We start from the raw sequence: 20,835 nt of genomic DNA on the forward strand, positions 1-20,835 counted from the left end.
ATGCGGGCAATTCTTGCAGAAGTACCTGCGTTGGCCGGGGCAAGTCAAATTTAGTGAAGAAGCCTGCAGGCTCAAGAACGCAGAATGCGAGGCTACCATTCAAAAGATCCACCCTGAAGCCCAACCAATAGTTCCGGTGGCTGAAGGAAGGGTTTGGTTTTTTAACATAAGGTCTAATGATACATTCAAGGTATATTCTCATAATTGTTCCGATAAGGGGGAGATTCCAAGGGGAACATATTGTGGGAGCGGAGATCCCATATGGATCCTGTCATCTAGGTTGGATGACGTTGTTTCTCAAATGGTTAAGAGAACTCTAAAGGTCAAAGTTTCACGGGAAGTTCCCGTCCTGACAGAGAACACGACATGGGACAAAGGGGAACAGGGTTTGATCCCAGACGACCACATTTTGTTACAAAGGTTAAACAAACAGTACACGAAGTTAGAGGTAAGATTTCACCATGATACAGGTGATCTTAACGAGGTAGAACACAAAAATGAGCAGGTGAGTCCCAGTCTGCCCTGGTGGACAAAGGTTCCGGTGATGTTCCAGGGACACTCGGACGGGGCATCTGCAGTTCCAAAGTTCTTTCTACACCCACTGGTCGTCTGGATGTGCATGACAACTTTAGGCATCATTATCCAGGTGAGGTTGCGGGTTAAAATTACGTAAAATAAATTAACCTGGTCCAGAGATTGGTGCCTCATAAACAATCTACTGAACCAATAGTTTAAATTAAGGGATCTACAGGGTTACGGGTATAGGTTTAGTAGTACCTGTGATGGAGCTGATTGTATAAAGGCGCTCTTTTAGAAGGCACCTGGCACTGCTCCGTTTTGTAACAACCAAACGAGTTTCACTTTTCTGTGGTCATGCAAGTTTGTGAGTGATACGCAAGTGACGCAAATGCTGAGCATGTGGTATTGAGGGACTTAGAAGTAGGGCTTCCCCAGAGAGCCTGGTTACAGGAAGACCAAGAGGTCTTGCTCTCTCTCTTCGAGGGGTAACCACCGAGAGCAGAGAAGTTGTGTGAGCACGAACATCGAAAAGTGAAACATAAACGAAAGAAACCAGGTACTGGGAGGTTCAGACGCTGGGATCTGCGGGTCAAGCCGTTTTAGGGGGGATTGTTATAATTTAAGTAGGCCTCAGTTATTTGGACTGAGTTAGTCAAAAAGGCTTGATGAGCAGACCTGCCCTTTAAGGGGATTTTCTCTGAAGAGAGAAAATCTGCAGTTCTTTCAGCAGAACTAGAACATACCAAGAAGCTGTTCTGAACAAGGCCGCAGGTCTCCCTGACCTGGGCCTGGAACAATAAACATCAGTCATGTTTTGTAAATATTCACATTCCTGCATGTATGTCAAATGTCTCATTGATTATTAATCGAGTAGGTGTGTATGATGACACTACAAGTGGGTCCACCAATAGATTTATCTAGGGGGTGGCGAAGATGATGTCATATTTAACTCTTTCCTAGTCGGTATTAAATCTGGAGCGAGCGATGGGGAACTCACTTCTGCTTCTTCCTTCTGCACTAGCTCGCAAGGCCGACTTGGACCTCTAAGCATGTTATTCCTTTATGTAAGCTGATATAATGTATGCTATGTACATAGGTAGTTTAGTGTAACGTAGGTAGGAAGAAGGTACCTGATAGACTTCGGTAGGGAGTCTAATCAAGAGCTTATAATGCAACATGAAGAGCGGCATAGCTAGGATATGATGACTGTATCTATCTGTCTTTCTGTGACTTGAATAAATAACGGAAACATTGGAGAAGCCTGAGAAAGTCTATTTCCGGTTTGCTGTGTGGAGAGTCAAGTGATCTCACAGTCTGTGAGACGATGGTGTCGAAGCAAGGTGATATAGAACAGGTTCTAACATCCCCCTAAACATACCCTGCAAATTTGGTGTTTCTAAGGGGGCTTAGCTGTCAACCGCTAAAGTCGGCGGCTGTTCACCTGCCATTAAAGTCTATGGAGCCCGCTGCGAACAGTCTGTTCGTGAACTTTATGAAAATTCGTGTTAGATGTTTGCAAACTGAAAATTTGATGTTCGCTACATCTCTAGTACACATGTCCAACATGCACACAACCGGACAACCAACACGACAAACCATACAACCTGACGAACCACAAGACCTGTATGTCCACATGCCTAGAAGGCTAAAAGACCTACTCTATGAACATACTGCGCATGCAAGAGGACTGACAGAATACACATTCAAAACAAGTCCTTCAAACAATTTGAACAACGCACCAACTGCATGATATCAGACTAAAAGCCCCATACACACGCTCAACAGCAGTCTTTTATGCAGCACAATTATCAAACAACTTTTGTTGTGAAACAAGTTGAACAACCCCCCTCAAAAAATTGCTTGCTATTGTTCACACAACTGATAAGATGTCAACCCAACTGTTGGATTAACGTCTTATCAGTCTTATCCGTTGTGTGAACAGTAGCAAGCAACTTTTTTTTTTGGTTGTTCAACTTGTTTCACAACAAAAGTTGTTTGATAATTGTGCTGCATAAAAGACTGCTGTTGTGCGTGTGTATGGGGCTCAACATAGATCCAACAGTTGAATCGGGCAAACTGCCTGTTATCAGTTGCTCATCAAGTTGTTTGCGTACACATGTCTGGTTATCGTCCAACAGACTAAAGTCAGATGTTAATCAGGCAGCAGCTGATAAGAGCTAATTAGACAGGCTGATCAGCTTAACCATTTCAGCTCGCAGGGATTTTTCACCTTCTGCATCAGAGCAATTTTCACCTCCTATTCATTTGCTCATAACTTTATCACTACTTATCACAATTTATTAATCTATATCTTGTTTTTTCCGCCACTAGTTGGGCTTTCTTTGGGTGGTACATTTTGCTAAGAGCCACTTTACTGTAAATGCATTTTAACAGGATTAATAAGAAAAAAATGGAAAAAATTCATTATGTCTCAGTTTTCGGTGATTATAGCTCTAAAATAATCCACGCTACCATAATTAAAACCTATCTATTTTATTTGCCCGTATGTCTCGGTTATGATACCATTTAAATTTTGTCCCTATCACAATGTATGGCACCAATATTTTATTTGGAAATAAAGGTGCATTGTTTCCGTTTTGCGCCGATCACTATTTACAAGCTTATAATTTAAAAAATGTTTGTAGTATACCCCCTTCAAATGCATATTTTAAAAGTTCAGACCCTTAGGTAAATATTTATGTCTTTTTTTTTATTGTAATTTTTATTTTTTTACCATTAAAAATTGTATTTGGGTAATATTGTGGTGTGGGATATAAACAATTAATTTTTAATGTTGTTATGTGTGTAAATTGTAATGTAAAAAATGTGCAGATGTAGTTTTACTATTTGGCCACAAGATGGCCACCTTCGTTTTTGGTTTCCCTCCTTGTACTTCTCGCTAAGCGGAAGTACAAGGGGGATGCGGAAATTGTTCCGCATCCCCCTTGTGTGCAGTGCAAGAGTTTGTGTCTGCTTTGTAAATATCGTAATGGACCCCCAACTCAAACTAAGTAAAAGTTTGAAATAAATACATAGGGCTTGATTCACTAAACCGTGATAACTGAAATATCACACCTTATCAAAGATATCACACCGTATCAAAGTTAACACACCTTATGAGAGTAGCATAGTGAGCACTACAAACTTATGCCTGCTAATTGGCAATGGCACTTGCCCTGCCTTGAGTCCCTGCAGGTTTGTAGCGCTTGCTATGCTACTCTGATAAGGCGTGTTAACTTTGACTTCTTGGCTTGCCAATTTTGTTCTATATGAATACGGTAAATATATTTACATTAAGTTATTTCACTGACGGTTCAGTAGACAATTCTTCACAGTTGCATCTATGTGTAAAATGAAGCCTCTCTAACCCCCACCAGAAGCTAGATTAGGTGTGTGTAACAACATACTTTTATTTCTGTCTTTTGCTTTTTGTTGAGACTGTTTTTGGTGTGTGCAGTGAATATGGCATGCAATCCTTTTTCCTACCGTGGGTCATTTATTCCAAGGATGTGAATTGTTGTATTTCTGCATTTACCAGAAGCTTTTATGTAGTTGTTGAGATATAGGGTAATCCAAGAGAAGGTCTGGTTTACACTGGTATTTTAAAGCCAAATGGATCCGGTAAAGTGGATCCGGTCTCCGCTTCAACGGATCCGTAGGCTTGGTCCACACTGGCAAACGGATCACAGGTAGATCGGATCCGTTTTCACTCCATTGCCACTCTGGTGTGCTGAGTGGGCAGGTGAGGGAGGAAGGATTTCTTACTCAGGCTTCTGTCTTTTCCCCTTGTGTACCAAGTTGCGTTACGTGACTAGCACGCTTCCTCCTTTAACCCGAAAGGAGGAAGCGTGGTAGTCACATGAAGCGATGTGGGACGCAAAGGGAAGAGACGGAAGCCTGGGTAAGAAACCCTCCCTCCCTCACCCGCACAGCTACAGTTTAGCGCAGGGCTGTGGAGTCAGTCCAAAAATCATCTGACTCCAACTCAGACTCCTCAGTTTATGAAACCACCGACTTCGACTCCGTCTCCAGGTACCCAAAATTGCTCCGACTCCTTAGTCTAATTCTTACCAGGGTTGTGGATTTGGTACAAAAATCATTGGACTCCCGACTCCTCAGTTTATGAAATCACCGACTCCAACTCTGACTCCAGGTATCCAAACTTGCTCTGACTCCAAACTCTGACTCCAAATCCCTGGTTTAGCGTGACCATATCCCCCCAGTGGAACATCCCCCCCAGACCCCCACCCCGAGTGGAGCGTCCCCACATCCCCCTCCGGCAGTAGATTTTGGCCCTTAGAACATTCCGTTCTCTCATTGCTCCCAATGCAGGGCTTCAGCTTCCATTTCTGGAAAATTGCTGCAGGGGGAAAACTTGGGTTCCATTCAGTCGAACGGACGGACCAGATCGGTACAAACGTACGCATGTGAATGGTTCCATAAGTTAACATTGGATCTGTTCGCATCCGTTCCGATTGTAGAGTACAGAGTTTTTAAATGCAAGTGTGAACTGGGCCTAACACTGGTGATAAAAGCTGAGTCCTTGGCAAGTATTATTCATCCTGGTTAGCACAATATATGTAAAATTATGACTTGTCATCATAACCGTAACTGACCCTAAATAAATTAAATGGTTATTACTGAAGACAGTTAAGGGGTAACTCCACTTTCATTACTAAAACTTAAAAATGCATACAGCAATGCTACACATAACATTTTGTAATTTCATGTAACTAGTTATAAAGTGCTTTTCCATTTAACTCCGCTGCAGCTACAGCTTCCTAATACAGGTAAGAAATGTAAAGTAAACTTGCTGGAGACCATAGCAACAGTACATTGATGTGAACTCAGGACTTCCCATAATCCTCATCTCTCTGTCTGTGCCATTGGCTCATGGTTTACCTAGAAGACTGGATACATCAGGAAGCAAACATTCCAGCATCAAAATATCTCTAGGTTTAGTGCACTGACCTATTCATTTCTTAGGGAAAGAGAGTGCATGTGCGTTGGGTTGCCAGAGAAACAATGGTGGGGATGCCCTATATTGCTTTACACACTAATCACTTCCACTTATCACTGTAGTTATAATGTGCATTGCATGGCCAGAGCCAGAGCACAATAGTTATGGCAATTAAATGTATCACAGGTAGCAACATCTTTAGTACTGGCAGGTGATCGCTGCGGATTGTTTGTTTACTGACAATTCTAAAGCCAGTAGAAAAGATTTCTGGTCTCTCATAATGCTCATACAGGGGTACTCCACATACTTAAAGAGAACCTGAGGTGAGATTGACAAATCATATTAGGACGCAGAGGCAAGTTGTGTATACAATGACCAGCCTCTGTGTCCTTTCATTGCTCATCCAGCCCCCCACCCCCTGGGCTCTGTTGTCCCCCAATAACAAAAGCACCAGGCTAGCAACACGCAGATTGTCGCTAGCCTGTTATTTACCTCATGCTGCCACTCGCCACTGCTCCCCCGCCTCCTGTATAGCGCGGCTCCCCACCTGCGTCCCTTCCCTACCCACCTTTGTAAGCCGATTGGAGGAAGATTACAGAGGTGGAGAAGGGACACAGGCGGGGAGCCGCGTTATACAGGAGGCGGGGGAGTGGTGGTGAGTGGCAGCATGAGGTAAATAGCAGGCTAGCAACAATCTGCCTGTCGCTAGCCTGGCGCTTTAATTATTGGGGGACAGCAGAGTCCGGGGAGGGGGGGGGGGGATCCTAGGGAAGCAATGAAAGGATACAGAAGCTGGTAATTGTATACACAACTTGCCTCTGTGTCCTAATATGATTTGTCAAACCCACCTCGGGTTCTCTGTAACAGCCTGGGTTAAGCCTCGGTGGGAGGGCGGGGTTAGATACAATATACAGTAATATATCTACAGGAAGTGCTTCTGATGGTGAAACCAGGCTTTTCTTTTCTAAAAGTGGGTATGCTGAATAATTTATATTCTAATATATGCCGTTACAGATCCTCTTTAAGTGGAGATACATCTAAAAGCTGAGCTTCAGGAGTGGAGGAATGGTAGCTGGCTAAAACTAGATGATGATAAAACTGCGGTTCTGGTTATTGGAGGTCAGCGCTCGACACCAAAGAAGCTCCGGTCCCAACCAGCACCACTAAGGCTAGGAAGCGCAGACCGCAACAACTCATACTTTGTGCGCAGCTCAGCTCAGATGTTATGAAACATTCCTTCTTTCACCTAAGGAACATTGCAAAAATTAAGCACCTCCTACCTCCAGCAGATTTTCCAACCCTAGTTCATGCCTTCATAACATTATGGCTAGACTACTGCAATGTTCTCTATACAGGCCTTCCAAACAAAGACCTGCACCTCCTGCAAGCATTACAGAATGCAGCTGCAAGGCTATTAAAAAGCCAGCCCCCCTTTGTCACATAACACCAGTCCTTCACTCACTCCACTGGCTACTGATAAAATGGAGAATTCTGTTTAAGATTGGCTTATTGACATTCAAATCCGTTGACAATCTGGGCCCTGGATACCTAAAGGACTTGATGCAACTGCATCACACCCACCACAATCTTAGATCTAAAGTATCTAATAACTTGGTCACCCCCACAGTCATCCACCTCAAAAACTTTGGAGACATGCTGTCAGTATCTTGGGTTCTCATCACCTAGTTTTTAGGAACACATTTTAGGAAAAATGAATACAGAGGTAATGAAAACTCAGAAGTTCACACGTCAGAACGTTACCATAGCTCAATCATGTGTACTTTGTCTATTGTGCTCAGGAGTGTATCAACAGCAGAGGAAATGTGGGCTCTACAATGCCAAAGTCATCCACTACTAATGATCCTAAATTCCTTTGAGTGTCATGTATCACCTTTCCTCCAGTCCCCTTACAGTTATTGATAAATTACTTTGGCTAAAGGCTAAACGCATTCAAAAGCTTCGTTGGCAACATGTATTATTTAGTACCATCTTTCCGTGCTTGAACAAACCCAAAGATAGCTTGTATGTTACTTGACAAACTCATAGGACTGTGTGCATCCAATATTGTGACAGGAAACAGGACGGGGCAAGGGACTGAGTTTATTCTTCATGTCATTTGATGTCATACTGGGTTGCCATTAACACTATGGGCCATATTCTATTGCTGAACTCGCCAGCGCTAAGCACTGGCGAGTTCTTAATTTAGGCGATGGGGGCATCGCCTAATCTAATTAAACGTTAGACCCCCCCAGGCGGAAAAGAACTCGCTTGGGCGATATAATCGCCCAGCGAGTTCTTAACACCGAATCCAATTACCCTTATCATGTCTCCGGGAAAGACATGAGCGTTAGCTTAGACCTGCAAAAAGCAGGTCTAAACTAGCTAACGCACGTCGTCGCCGCAGCATCTGGGGGTCTCCTTTAATAAGGAGACCCCCAGAGCTCCCCGTCGGGTAGCCGCACAGTTTAGAAGCCGCACAGTTTAGAAGCCCCCCGAAAAAGTAGCGCGCATAAAATGGTCAATAGAAGACCTCAAAGGGGCCTAGGGGAAGGCGACAGGCGGCACCATTTTATTTGAGGTCTTCTATTGACCATTTTATGCGCGCTACTTTTTCGGGGTTCCCAGTGCACGGGCCCCGTATGTGAGTTTTCCTTTATCCTTGTTTTTAATTGTTTTACTTGTTATGTAATAAAGACGGTTTACACTTAGATGTGCCGTACATCTCTTTCATGTCACTATCCTACTGGACTCCCCTTTGGTGAGTCTCTGCGATCTCAGGATATCTACTATATTCCGGAGGAATCTGTAGTGTGCAACATCGCTGGTGAAACGACACCATTTGAAAGTTCTGCGGACCATCTATCAAACTCGTTTACAACCTTATAATGTGGGTTGTTGGAATCTGGTAAGCCTTGCTTCTTTACCCTTTTGTTCGAAGATCCTGTATACCAAAAAATGATGAAAGCTGTATTACTATAGACCTGCGCTGACTTTATATATTCATTGCAGATTCAAAGATGCTTTGCCCGGGCTCCTTCTATGCGGACAGTAATTACAGTGTTAGATACACTGTAATTACGCAACGGATTTTGCGGCGAGAGGCGGCGGGTGATCTGCGGCGGTATGTATGCCAGCAGGGGTGCCGGTGCAGAGCTGCGCGGGGGCTTCTAAACTGTGCGGCGACCCGACGGGGAGCTCTGGGGGTCTCCTTATTAAAGGAGACCCCCAGATGCAGCGGCGGAAGATGGCGGCGGGCGAGTGCGCATGTGTGGGAAGTGAGGCCGTGGTGCTGATGGACAGCACCACAGCGTAAACCTCACTCCCCATCGCTCGGTAAAAGGGAGCATCGCTCAGGCTTTCGCCTGAGTAATGCTCCCTAACGATCGGCCATCGCGCGAAGGATATGGGCAATAGGATTTGCCGGTAATCCTCGCGCGATGGCAAGGTGATAAGTAGCTCGCATCTGCAAGCTACTTATCACCTTGAATAGGATATGGCCCTATGGGCATGAAGTCTGAAAGCACAATGACACCATACAATCAAGACAAGCATTTTCCTAATTACCCTGTGTACGAAATAATCCAGCTCTCATGGGGATCTAAGGATATGCAATGAATAGTTTCTGAGCTTTGTATTATTCTGTGAGAAGGATTAGACCCTTAAAGAAGTGAAAAAAACATGGAGGCTGCCATATTTATTTCCTTTTAAACAATAGCAGTTGCCTAGCAGCCCTGCTCATCTATTTGGCTGCAGTTGTGTCTGAATAATAATAATCATCAAGATTGCGCCTGAGTAGGTTGCCTCGACACGCAGGGCTCCGGCCCTTCTCTCTCTTTCCCCCTTTCCCTTTGTGTCCAACCTATGCTGGGAGGTCAGTGGAGTTTCCCCTGCTCTCCTCATCCTGGGGAGCCTGTGCATGCTGGGCTACAGATCCTGCATATCCTAGCGCACCACCACTGTCGCTGGGTTGTGAAAAACATCTGCCTAAAGCTTTTCTGTACACTACCGTAACACAACAGCATGTGAGCGAGACACTAGGAGGCCAGTTCAGATGCCCATCTGAGCCAGGCCTGAGTGGCTCAGTTCGTACCCACCTCACGATTTAGTCTGCGATTTATCTGACGAAAGACGCATTTTTTATTGAGCGGTGAATGATAGTTTTCTCACAACGCACATACGGGTGTGTGATTAGGTGAATGATGATTGTCACAGCGGATCTTTAGGATCTCTACCAACGAGTTCCATGCAAAGTGCTGCGATCTCATTTGCACCCGTCGTACATTCCTGCAGGCAGGAAGATGGATCGGGAAATGCTCGTGGTTGGGTGATGTCGCTGTGATCCATCTTCCTGTGTTGTTAAGGTGAGTATTCAGCTTAAGCGATTCATCAGACAACAGAGCACACTGGGTGGAAACGGAGGGACCTGTAAAGGCTTTGGGGGGTTGGAAGAAGCCCCAGATAAGTACATTAGAGCTTTTTCTCCTGTGACAGGTACACACTTTAATTAACAGGCAGCTGATAAGTTCCCAAACCTGATTAGCCTGTTACAAATTTTAATTTCCTTTTAATTTCTTTTTGATTTCCAGTTCTGCTCAAAATGGAATTGATACATCTGTGCACTGACCGGTGAGCTCATAAGGAATTGCCTCGTGTGTAGATGTCCAAATTGTTTCCAATCGATTTTGCAATCGATTTTGTGTTGACAAGACCGCAAAATTAATCGGAATCTGATCGGACATTATGTAATAGATCCATCAATCTTATGGAAAATTGTACCATGTGTACCCAGGTTTAGATTTATGTCATGGGTGTTTGGAAATGTTGGTAATTCCCAAATGGATTTTTTTCCCCTTGACACTGCATACTTGTCATAGCATTGCCTGCTTAAGCCACTAGCCATGGAAACGGCAAACAATAGTCTGCAAACTGCAATATTTATCTGCTAAATGGCAGAAAGAATGTATGTCTAGTGCTGCAGCTTCACTCACTCACCACTGTGCACAACTCTTACAATGCACAAGAGAACATTAATTGCAAGATGTAACACTGTAACTTCTAGAAAGCTCAAAGCCGACAGCACCAAACTTTATATAACTTGTTACTTTGCATCCTACAGGAAATGTGTGTGCTTCATTTGAACTTCTTGGCAGAATAAGTTACACTATTTTTCCAGAGACCCATTCAGCCATATGGCAACAGCCCTGGTGGGGAGAGCTGTGCCACATTCAGCCACACAACAGCTCTGGTGGGATATGTGCCACTTAGCCACACAGCAGCACGACAGCTCAGGTGGAGATATATGTGCCACATTCAGTCACACAGCAACACAACAGGCTGGTGGGGAGATCTGTGCCACATACAGCCACACCGTGACAGCTCTGGTGGGGAGATCTGTGCTACATTCAGCCACACAGCATCAGCTCAGTTGGGGAGGTCTGTGCCACATTCAGCCACAGCTCTGATGGCAAGATATGTGCCTCGTCCAGCCACCCAGCAAAAGTTCTGGTGAGATATGTGCCATATTCAGCCACACAGCAGCACAACAGCTCAGGTGGAGATTTGAAAGTTTGGGCAACCTTGTTAATTGTCGTGATTTTCCTGTATAAATCGTTGGTTGTTACGATAAAAAAGTCAGTTAAATATATCATATAGGAGACACACACAGTGATATTTGAGAAGTGAAATGAAGTTAATTGGATTTACAAATACAATAATTGTAAAGGGAAGGTCCAAGCAAAAAAAAAAAATGAGTTTCACTTACCTGGGGCTTCTACCAGCCCCATGTAGCCATCCTGTGCCCTCGTAGTCACTCACTGCTGCTCCAGTCCCCCGCTGGCAGCTTTCTGACCTCAGAGGTCAGGGACACATTGCGTACATTTTTACGCATTCCAGCTAGTGCAGGAACAAAAATTTACGTGTTGCACCACTAACGCACCACTAACGCGTAAAAATGTACGTGTTAATGTTTCTGCACTAGCGGTAATGTGTAAAAATGTACGCAATTCGGCCCTGACCTCCGAGGTCAGAAAGCTGCCAGCGGGGGACTGGAGCAGCAGTGAGTGACTACGAGGGCACAGGATGGCTGCATGGGGCTGGTAGAAGCCCCAGGTAAGTGAAACTCATTTTTTTTTTTTTGCTTGGACCTTCCCTTTAACCACTTCGCATCCAGACCTTCTTTTCTTCTTATAGACCAGAGCAGCTTTTGCAGGCGCGCCCCCATGCTGTCCCCCGGTAGCCCTGGGATCAGTGAACAGGAACATGGTTCCCGATCACCGATCCGTGTCCCCAGCAGAAAAACGGAAGCGCTCTTACTAGAGGCTTCAGTCTTTCTGCAAATAAAATTCTCCGCATCCTCCTTGTGCTTCCGGTTAGCGAGAAGAACAAGGAGAAAAAAAAAAAACCTCAAGGTGGCCATCTTGTGGCCCACACCAAAATATTACCTAAATCAAATTTTTAATGGAAAAAAAAAATTACAATTAAAAAAACAAAACAAGAAACATAAATAGTTACCTAAGGGTCTGAATGTTTTAAATATGCATTTGAAGGGGGTATACTACGAACACTTTTTAAATTATAAGCTTGTAATAGTCATGAAATTTCCAATACAAGGATCGCACACACGTCGGTAGGTAGGCTGGTGCTGGACCCCCAGGCAATGTGCAAGTAATTTTCATGAAGGAGTCCGCACACAAACCGTAGAAGCAATAAACGTGAAGTATTTATTCTCCCATCAGATACATGTGCAGACGCGGTCTGACCTGCTTAGGTCGACGCACGTTTCGGGGCCACGCAGGTCCCCTTTGTCAAGACAGATAGCAGCTAAGACATACTTATGACTTATCTGCTATCTGTCTTGACAAAGGGGACCCTGCATGGCCCCGAAACGTGCGTCGACCTAAGCAGGTCAGACCACGTCTGCACATGTATGTGATGGGAGAATAAATACGTCACGTTTATTGCTTCTACGGTTTGTGTGCGGACTCCTTCATGAAAATTACTTGTAATAGTGATGGACGCAAAACGGAAAAAATGCACCTTTATTTCCAAATAAAATATTGGCGCCATAGATTGTGATAGGGACAAAATTTAAATGGTGTCATAACCGAGACAAACGGGCAAATAAAATACATAGGTTTTAATTATGATAGTGTGGATTATTTTAAAGGTATAATGGCCGAAAAACTGAGAAATAATGAATGTTTTCCTTTTTTTTCTTATTAATCCTGTAAGGCTGGTTTCACACCAGGACGTTGCGTTTTAGGGGACGTTAAGGTTGCATAACATGCCCCTAACGCAACGCCTGGTGCTCTCTAATGTGGACGTCAGAGTGAGCCGCGTTGTGCAGCTCACTCTGGCGTCCGTGATGCCGTGATGCGTACTCTTGGAAGCATGCGGCATCACGTGGTCCCGTGCGGCCAATCGCCGCACAGAGCGGCCGCTCCAGGAAGTAAACACTGCATGTCACTTAGTGCAGTGAATATTAATTAGCCATGTGCCTGGCCGCTCCTCCCCAACATTACTGAGCATGTGCAAGCAGTCTAACGCGGCTCTGCCGCTTATAAGGTACTGCATGCAGTACGTTGTCTAATGGCGCAGCATTACTAAGTAACGCAACGTGGGCACTGTGAACAGCCCATTGATTTTTCATTGCTGTGCGGTGGGGTGCGTTACAGGCTGCTCTAACGTGCGCCTGTAACGTCCCACTGTGAAACCAGTCTTAAAGTGCATTCATAAAAAAAATTCTTAGCAAAATGTACCACCCAAAGAAAGCCTAATTAGTGGCGGAAAAAAACAAGATATAGATCAATAAATTGTGTTAAGAAGTGATAAAGTTATTAGCGAATGAATGTGAGGTGAAAATTGCTCTGATGCATAAGGTGAAAAATCCCCGCAGGCTGAAATGGTTAAACAGCCATAACTTTATCCCTACTCACGACACCTAAATGATCTAGGTATCGTTTTTTTTTCAGGACATACTAGACTTTCATTGGGAGGTATTTTGACACAAGAAAAAAAATTCTATGCATTTTAATGGGAAAACAAGAGGGGAAAATGAAAAATTGCATTACTCCTTAGGTTTCACCAATTCTAGTAAAAAATAAAAAATGCTACAGTACAGTAGATAATCAACATGCCACCAGTATTACGTCCCCCAAGGATAGATAGCCAGGCGTGTCCCCAGTATCAGCCCCCCCAGTGTAGCCAGATGTGCCCCCCAATATCAGCCCCCCAGTATAACCAGATCTGTCCCCCATATTTGCTAGCCCCCCATATAGACAGATGCGCCCCCCGGAATAGGGCCCACCATTATAGCAAGATGTTTCCCCGGGATCAATGTTCCCCATTGTAGCCAGATGTGCCCCCAGGATTAGCGCCCCCTCCCCATTATAGCCAGATGTGCCCCCCAATATCAGCCCCCCAGTGTAGCCAGATCTGTCACCCGTATTTGCTAGCCCCCCATATAGACAGATGTGCCCCCCGGAATAGGGCCCACCATTATAGCAAGATATTTCACCGGGATCAATGTTCCCCATTGTAGCCAAATGTGCCCCCAGGATTAGCGCCCCCCCCCATTATAGCCAAATGTGCCCCCAGTGTTAGGTTACGGCCCCCAGGACCATCAGATGTGCCTCCCCATTATTAATTCCCCACCCCGTTACCCTGATGGGCCCCAAAATACATTTCTAGCCCCCCTTTCGGAACACTACCCCCACCCTCCCTTATGGGTAGCCAGATGTGCCCCCCCTTACTACTCTGCCCCCTCCGTGGCAAGATCGATAAGAAAATGCCCCTGCAAGCAGAATATCTCACCTTACCTGGTTCCTGCGATCATCCTTCAGCCCCAGCTTCCATTCACCGCGCTGCACTCAGCCCTGTGATACCGAACACTGGGTCCCGGCTTGATGACGTCATCAAGCCGGGACCCGGATGTTCAGCATCACAGGGCTGCGTGCACCGCGGTAAATGGAAGCTGGGGCTGAAGGATGATCGCAGGAACCGGGTAAGGTGAGATATTATCCTTGCAAGGGCATTTTTTTTATCGATCTGCCATGGAGGGGGAGAGATGAAGGATCGTTCATCTGCGGGGGGGGGGGGGGGGGGTCACTAATTGGCTACAAGGGGAACATTTTCCCTTTCACCAATTAGTAAGGCAGCTGACAGTGCCTGGGGGTGCGCTCTGAAGCACACCTGATCGTGCACAGCAGGGCTGCAAGAAAGTCAGTATATCTACGTCATGGTGGCTTGGAGGGTGCCATAGCGGACGTAGATATACTGTAGCAGTGGACAAAGTGGTTAAATAACATTAGGCAGGTGCATACATTTGGGCACTGTTTTAATTTTACTGATTCCAAAACCAACCTTTAGAACTAATTATTGGAACTAATTGGCTTGGTAAGCTCAGTGACCCCTGACCTACATACACAGGTGAATCAAATTATGAGAAAGAGTATTTAAGGGGGTCAATTGTAAGTTTATCTCCTCTTAATTTTCTCTGAAGAGTAGCAATATGGGGGTCTCAAAACAACTCTCAAATGACCTGAAAACAAAGATTGTTCACCATCATGGTTTAGGGGAAGGATACATAAAGCTGTTTCAGGGATTTCAACTGTCTGTTTCCACAGTTAGAAACATATTGAGGAAATGGAAGACCACAGGCTCACTTCAAGTTAAGGCTCGAAGTGGCAGACCAAGAAAAATCTCGGATAGACAGAAGTGAGGAATGGTGAGAACAGTCAGAGTCAACTAACAGACCAGCACCAAAGATCTACAACATCATTTTGCTGCAGATGGAGTTACTGTGCATCGTTCAACCCAGGGGCGTCTCACCCACCAGGCAAGTATAGGCGGTTGCCTGGGGCGCCATGAGGTGGTGAGGCGCATTCCCCCACCGCTGCTACTGTGACCATGTTTTTTTTTTTATATATATTATATTACCTCCCGACTCAGTCCCCGGTGCTCGGCACGCTACCATGTGCTCAGCAGTGCCTCCACCTCCACTTCTCCCCAGCCAATAGAGCAATCAATACTGCTCTTCTCTGCCAGGCTCCTTCTTTAAAGCCGCGCCCCTTCTTCTCAGTAGCCACACAGGTAAAGTGTTTACCTCGTGTGGCCCAGCCTTTAACTCCGCCCCACACCAGTCAAACCAGGAGCCAGCGGCCAGCCAGCTTATGCCCCCGACAGTCTGACCCCCCACCTGTGTCACTGGCTGCACACAGAAACTGGAGCGAGACAGCCAGGGGACAGATGCAGTCACAGAGAGAAGAATGTGATGTGTCCGTGTTGGGCCCCCGCACAAGACAGCAACACAGCCCGGGAGAAGGGAAGTTTCTGCTCCAGAGTAGTGATGGGAATTCCGGCTCTTTTCAGAGAATCGACTCTTCTGAATCGGCTCCCATTAAAGAGCCGGCTCTGAATCGGCTCTTCATTAAATATCACTAAACACCACTCAGAATCGGAGTAAAAGCCCCGCCCCCATCTCCATGACAATTCCAGACTGCTTCTTTGACTGGGGCAATCCCTCCTGCTACTGCTCTGCTCCGCCCCATACACTCCTACAAGCTGCAAGAGGAGGACTACATCTCCCAACATGCCTCAGCGCCCTTTATTGCAGAGCAAAGCAGAGCTCTGTGGGGCATCGGCTCTTTCAAAACCGAGAACCGGCTCTTGTTGTTCGCAGCAAAGAGCCGGCTCTTAGAGCCGGCTCGTTCGCGAACGACCTATCACTACTCCAGAGATGATAAGCTGCATGCACAGGCAGAAGAGAAGGTATGCAGGCAGGCTGCTAAGAACACTTCCTGTCCTGTGTGCAGACTCCCAGTACTGTTATAACTGCTAGAATGTGCCCTGCTCTTTTGATACTAGAGTTTTCTTTGAAAGCTGGTTAGGCTGTAGGCTGGTTAAGCTGTAAACCTGTGCTTTAGTGCTGTGCTGTCTCTCCCTCTCCCCTCTCTGTTCCTCTGCCCCCTCTTCCATCTTATGCTGTCTCTACCCCTCTCTGTTCCTCTGCACTCTCTTCCATCTTATGCTGTCTCTCCCTCTCCCCTCTGTTTCTCTGCACCCTCTTCCATCTTATGCCGTCTATCCCTCCCCCTCTCTGTTCCTCTACCCCCCTCTTACATCTTATGCTGCCTCTCCCTCTCTACTCTTTCCCTCTGCTCGGATTACGTGTATTTTCTGGTGAAACGCTTCCACATTACGATTATTTTCTGACAACGCTGCCCCATTACGATTATTTTCTGGTGAAACGCTGCTGCCCTATGATTAATTTCTGGCGAAATGCTGCTGCAATAAGTGTATTTTCTGGTGAAACGCTGTCACCTTACGAATATTTTCCGGTGAACTGCTGCTGCAATAAGTGTATTTTCTGGTGAAACACTGCCACATTACGATTATTTTCTGGTGAATTACGATTCTGAATTACGATAATTACTATTATTTTCTGATGAAACACTGCCGCATTATGATTATTTTCTGGTGAAACGATGCTGCATTATGATTATTTTCCTGGGGGGAGGGGCGCCACAGGTTTTCTTGCCTGGAGTGACAAAATGACTAGAGGCACCCCTGGTTCAACCATTCGGCGCACTTTACACAAGGAGATGCTGTATGTGAGAGTGATGCAGAGGAAGCCCACAGCACAAACAGAGCCGCTTGAGGTATGCTAAAGCACATTTGGACAAGCCAGCTTCATTTTGGAATAAGGTGCTGTGGACTGATGAGTAATTTGGGCATAACAAGGGGTGTTATGCATGGAAGAAAAAGAACACGGCATTCCAAGAAAAACACCTGCTACCTACAGTAAAATATGGTGGTGGTTCCATCATGCTGTGGGGCTGTATGGTCAGTGCTGGGACTGTGAATCTTGTCAAAGTTGAGGGACGCATAGCTTCCACTCAGTATCAGCAGATTCTGGAGACCAATGTTCAGAAAACAGTGACAAAGCTAAAGCTGCGCCGAGGCTGAATCTTTCAACAAGACAACGTCCCTAAACACTGCTCAAAATCCACTAAGGCATTCATGCAGAGGAACAAGTACAACGTTCTGGAATGGCCATCTCAGTCCCCAGACCTAAATATAATTAAAAATCTGTGGTGTGAGTCAAAGAGAGCTGTCCATGCCCGGAAGCCATCATACCTAAATGAACTAGATATGTTTTGTAAAGAGGAATGATCCAAAATACCTTCAACTAGAATCCAGACTCTAATTGGAACCTACAGAAAGCATTTAGAGGCTGTAATTTCTGCAAAAGGAGGATCTACTAAATACAGATTTCATATTTTTTTTTGCAGTGCCCAAATTTATGCACCTGCCCAATTTTGTTTAAACAATTATTGCACACTTTCTGTAAATCCAATAAACTTCATTTCACTTCTTAAATATAACCGTGTGTGTCTACTATATGATATATTTAACTGACATTTTTTATTGTAACAACCAACGATTTATACAGGAAAATCATGACGATTAACAAGGTTGCCCAAACTTTCGCACCCCACTGTAAATGCGCCACATTCAGCCACACAGTGACAGCTCTGGTGGGAAGATCTGTGCCACATTCAGCCACACAGCGACAGCTCTGTTGGGGAGGTCTGTGCCACATTCAGTTACACGGCAACAACTCTGGTGGAGAGGTCTGTGCCATATTCAGCCACACAGCAACACAATAGCCCTGAGAAGATCTGTGCCATTCAGCCACACAGCAACATCTCTGAGCCACATTCAGTCTTGTGGCAACAGCTCTGGTGGAGAGTTTTGCACCACATTCAGCCACACAGCAATAACTCTAAAGAAGAGGTCTGTGCCACATTCCGTCACACGGCAATAACTCTGATGGAGAGGTCTGTGCCACATTCCGCCACACGGCAATAGCTCTGATGGAGAGGTCTGTGCCACATTCAGCCGCACAGCAATAGTGCTGATGGAGAGGTCTGTGTCACATTTAGCCATAGCTCTTATGGCAAGATCTGTGCCACATCCAGCCACATAGCAACAGCTCTGGTGGGGAGGGCTGTGCTACATTCAGCCACAGCTCTGGTGGAAAGGTCTGTACCACATTCAGCCTCACCTCAGCGCAACAGCTTTGGAAGGGGGATAAGTGCCACATTTAGTCACACAGCAGCACCCCTCACATGAGGAAGGCTGTGCCCCATTCAGCTACTCAGCAGTAGCAGTTATCAGATAGTAAAATCAGGCTCCCATTCCCAACAGCAGCAGCAAGTTTCCCATCCATCTCAAAAGCAGTAACCGCATCCACCCATCTACCCAATGGAGAGACCACCACTTCACTCAGCATTCAGTCACACTCCAGCAACATCAATCTGATGTACAGGCCATTCAGTCACACACAAAGCAACAATGTAATGTAATGGGGAGGACAGTAGTCAGTACACTGCAGCAACTGTAAGGGCCCGTTTCCACTAGAGCGAATCTGCATGCGGTTTCTGCATGCAGATTCGTATAACCAATACAAGTGGATGGGGCGGTTTCCACTTGTCAGGAATTTTGTGTGGTCTGCTGTGCAGAAAAAATCTGCACGGCATAGCCTTCAGAATTCGCATGCCGCACACCCGTACGCGAATCGCGGGTAATGTAATTTATTAGGAAAACCGCAAGCATTTTAGTCTTGCGGTTTTACCGGCGTTTCCGCTTGAAAACCCATGTCAATGCTTGCCGGCATTGACAGGATTAAAATCGCATAGCGCAAACCGCGAGCAATTCCGCGTGAAAACGTGAACAAATCCGCACCCGCATGCGGATTCGTTGACGCGTTATCCGTGACAGAATCGCTACGCGGAAACGGGCTCTAAGGAGTTGATAAGTGTCCCATTCAACTCCTGTGATGTGGAGGTCAGTGCCACAAAGCAGACACACAACGGGCTCTGACAAGCACAACTTTACTTCACTTTCAGCTTGCTGTATATTTCTGCAGTACAGAAGTGGCAGCAGCAGAGCATACAGATCACATGCAGTTGCTCGGCTGCCGGCTGTTGGCGCGTCACAGAGGTACAATACCTGTGTATAGAGCTCAGCCAGCGCCATGGTGACCGGGAGTCGGAGGATCCGGTGCGGCTGCCTGGAGTTCCCGGGGCTGGCGGGGTGGAATCCGTGTCACCTCCGGGCGGGCACGAGCGGCTAGAGAAGCAGTCTGTGATTCCTCGGGGTGTTCGGTGCGCGTTCACATGCACATGATTACCTGGGGCGGAGAGCCGTGCCCGCGCCTGAGCGCGCCCCGCTGGGATGACTGTACACTTCAGCACAAGGGGCTGTGCACCTGTTAAAGGGACATCTAACAGGATAAACTGGCCCAGACACTTCACCTGCACTTCAAACAGGACACTTGTGCCTCTGGTGTGTTATCTGACTGCAGGGAAAGTACAAAGCGTCCCAGAAGGAGTACTGAAAAACTTTCAATCTGAAGTCCTGAATTTGCCCTGGTTATTAAAAAAAAAAAAAAACCTATGCAAAGTTTATTAGATAATATCAGATCACTTATCAATCTATTAGGTTGAATATGTCAGGAAATTTCTTTAAATTAGAGTGAATAGTTCTGGATGAACCAGAGCAGCGTTTCTCAAAATGTCATTGCTATGTACCCCTTTTTATAGCTTTCGATTGCCAATTCGAGTCAGGCAAACATAGCGCTGCAAATTTGGGCTCACCAAATGCCGCCATAGGCCGTGTGAATTCTGGCTATAGCGGGGCTCAGGCAGTAATTTGGGTGCTGTTAAGAGACCGAGCCCAAATGACGATAAAACCGGTGTAATTACGCCTTATCCCACAGTCCACAGCAGCCTTGAGGGAGAATAGTAATTAACCACTTAACGACCGCCTAACGCCGATAGGTATAGCATGACTTTCCATGCTAGTTCACGGAGACTGCCTCCGTGAACAGTGTGCGAGCCGCCGATCGCGGCTCGCGCGCATAATGTAAACATGCGGGGAAGAAATCCCCGCTGTTTACATTACATCGCAGCAGCGCCGTGACGTAGATCGGCGATCCCCGGCCTCTGATTAGCCGGGGATCGCCGCATTCTGATTCGCCGGCATTGATTCTAGGCGGCGCAGGATGGATCTCCGTCCTGCACTGCCCATAGGAGGAAGGGGAGAGACGGAAGGGGACGGAGGAGGAAATTCGCTGCGGAGGGGGGCTTTGAGGAGCCCCCCCCGCTGAACGAACGGAGCCGGCGGCGATCAGACCCCCCCAGCAGGACATCCCCCTAATGGGGAAAAAAGGGGGTAAGTTTGATCGCCCAGCCTCCTTGCTGATCTGTGCTGTGGGCTGTAGAGCCCACGCTGCACAGATCAGCGAAATCACCCCTGGTCCTTAAGTGGTAAAAGTAAACCTGATATATCAA

General features: G+C 46.1%; 1 protein-coding gene across 1 annotated transcript in view; it reads right to left on the reverse strand.

Moving 5' to 3' along the window:
* MYO5C (myosin VC) overlaps nucleotides 1-19,680 on the reverse strand; it is a 163,347-nt gene extending 143,667 nt beyond the window's left edge. Inside the window, exon 1 of the mRNA XM_068275459.1 lies at nucleotides 19,493-19,680. Coding sequence (XP_068131560.1) covers nucleotides 19,493-19,519 — 27 coding nt within the window. The 5' untranslated portion in view covers nucleotides 19,520-19,680. The remainder of the gene's footprint in view (nucleotides 1-19,492) is intronic.
* Between the last annotated feature and the right edge of the window lie 1,155 nt (nucleotides 19,681-20,835).

This window comes from Hyperolius riggenbachi, chromosome 3 (genome assembly GCF_040937935.1).
Source record: "Hyperolius riggenbachi isolate aHypRig1 chromosome 3, aHypRig1.pri, whole genome shotgun sequence".
NCBI classification, from domain to species: domain Eukaryota; kingdom Metazoa; phylum Chordata; class Amphibia; order Anura; family Hyperoliidae; genus Hyperolius; species Hyperolius riggenbachi.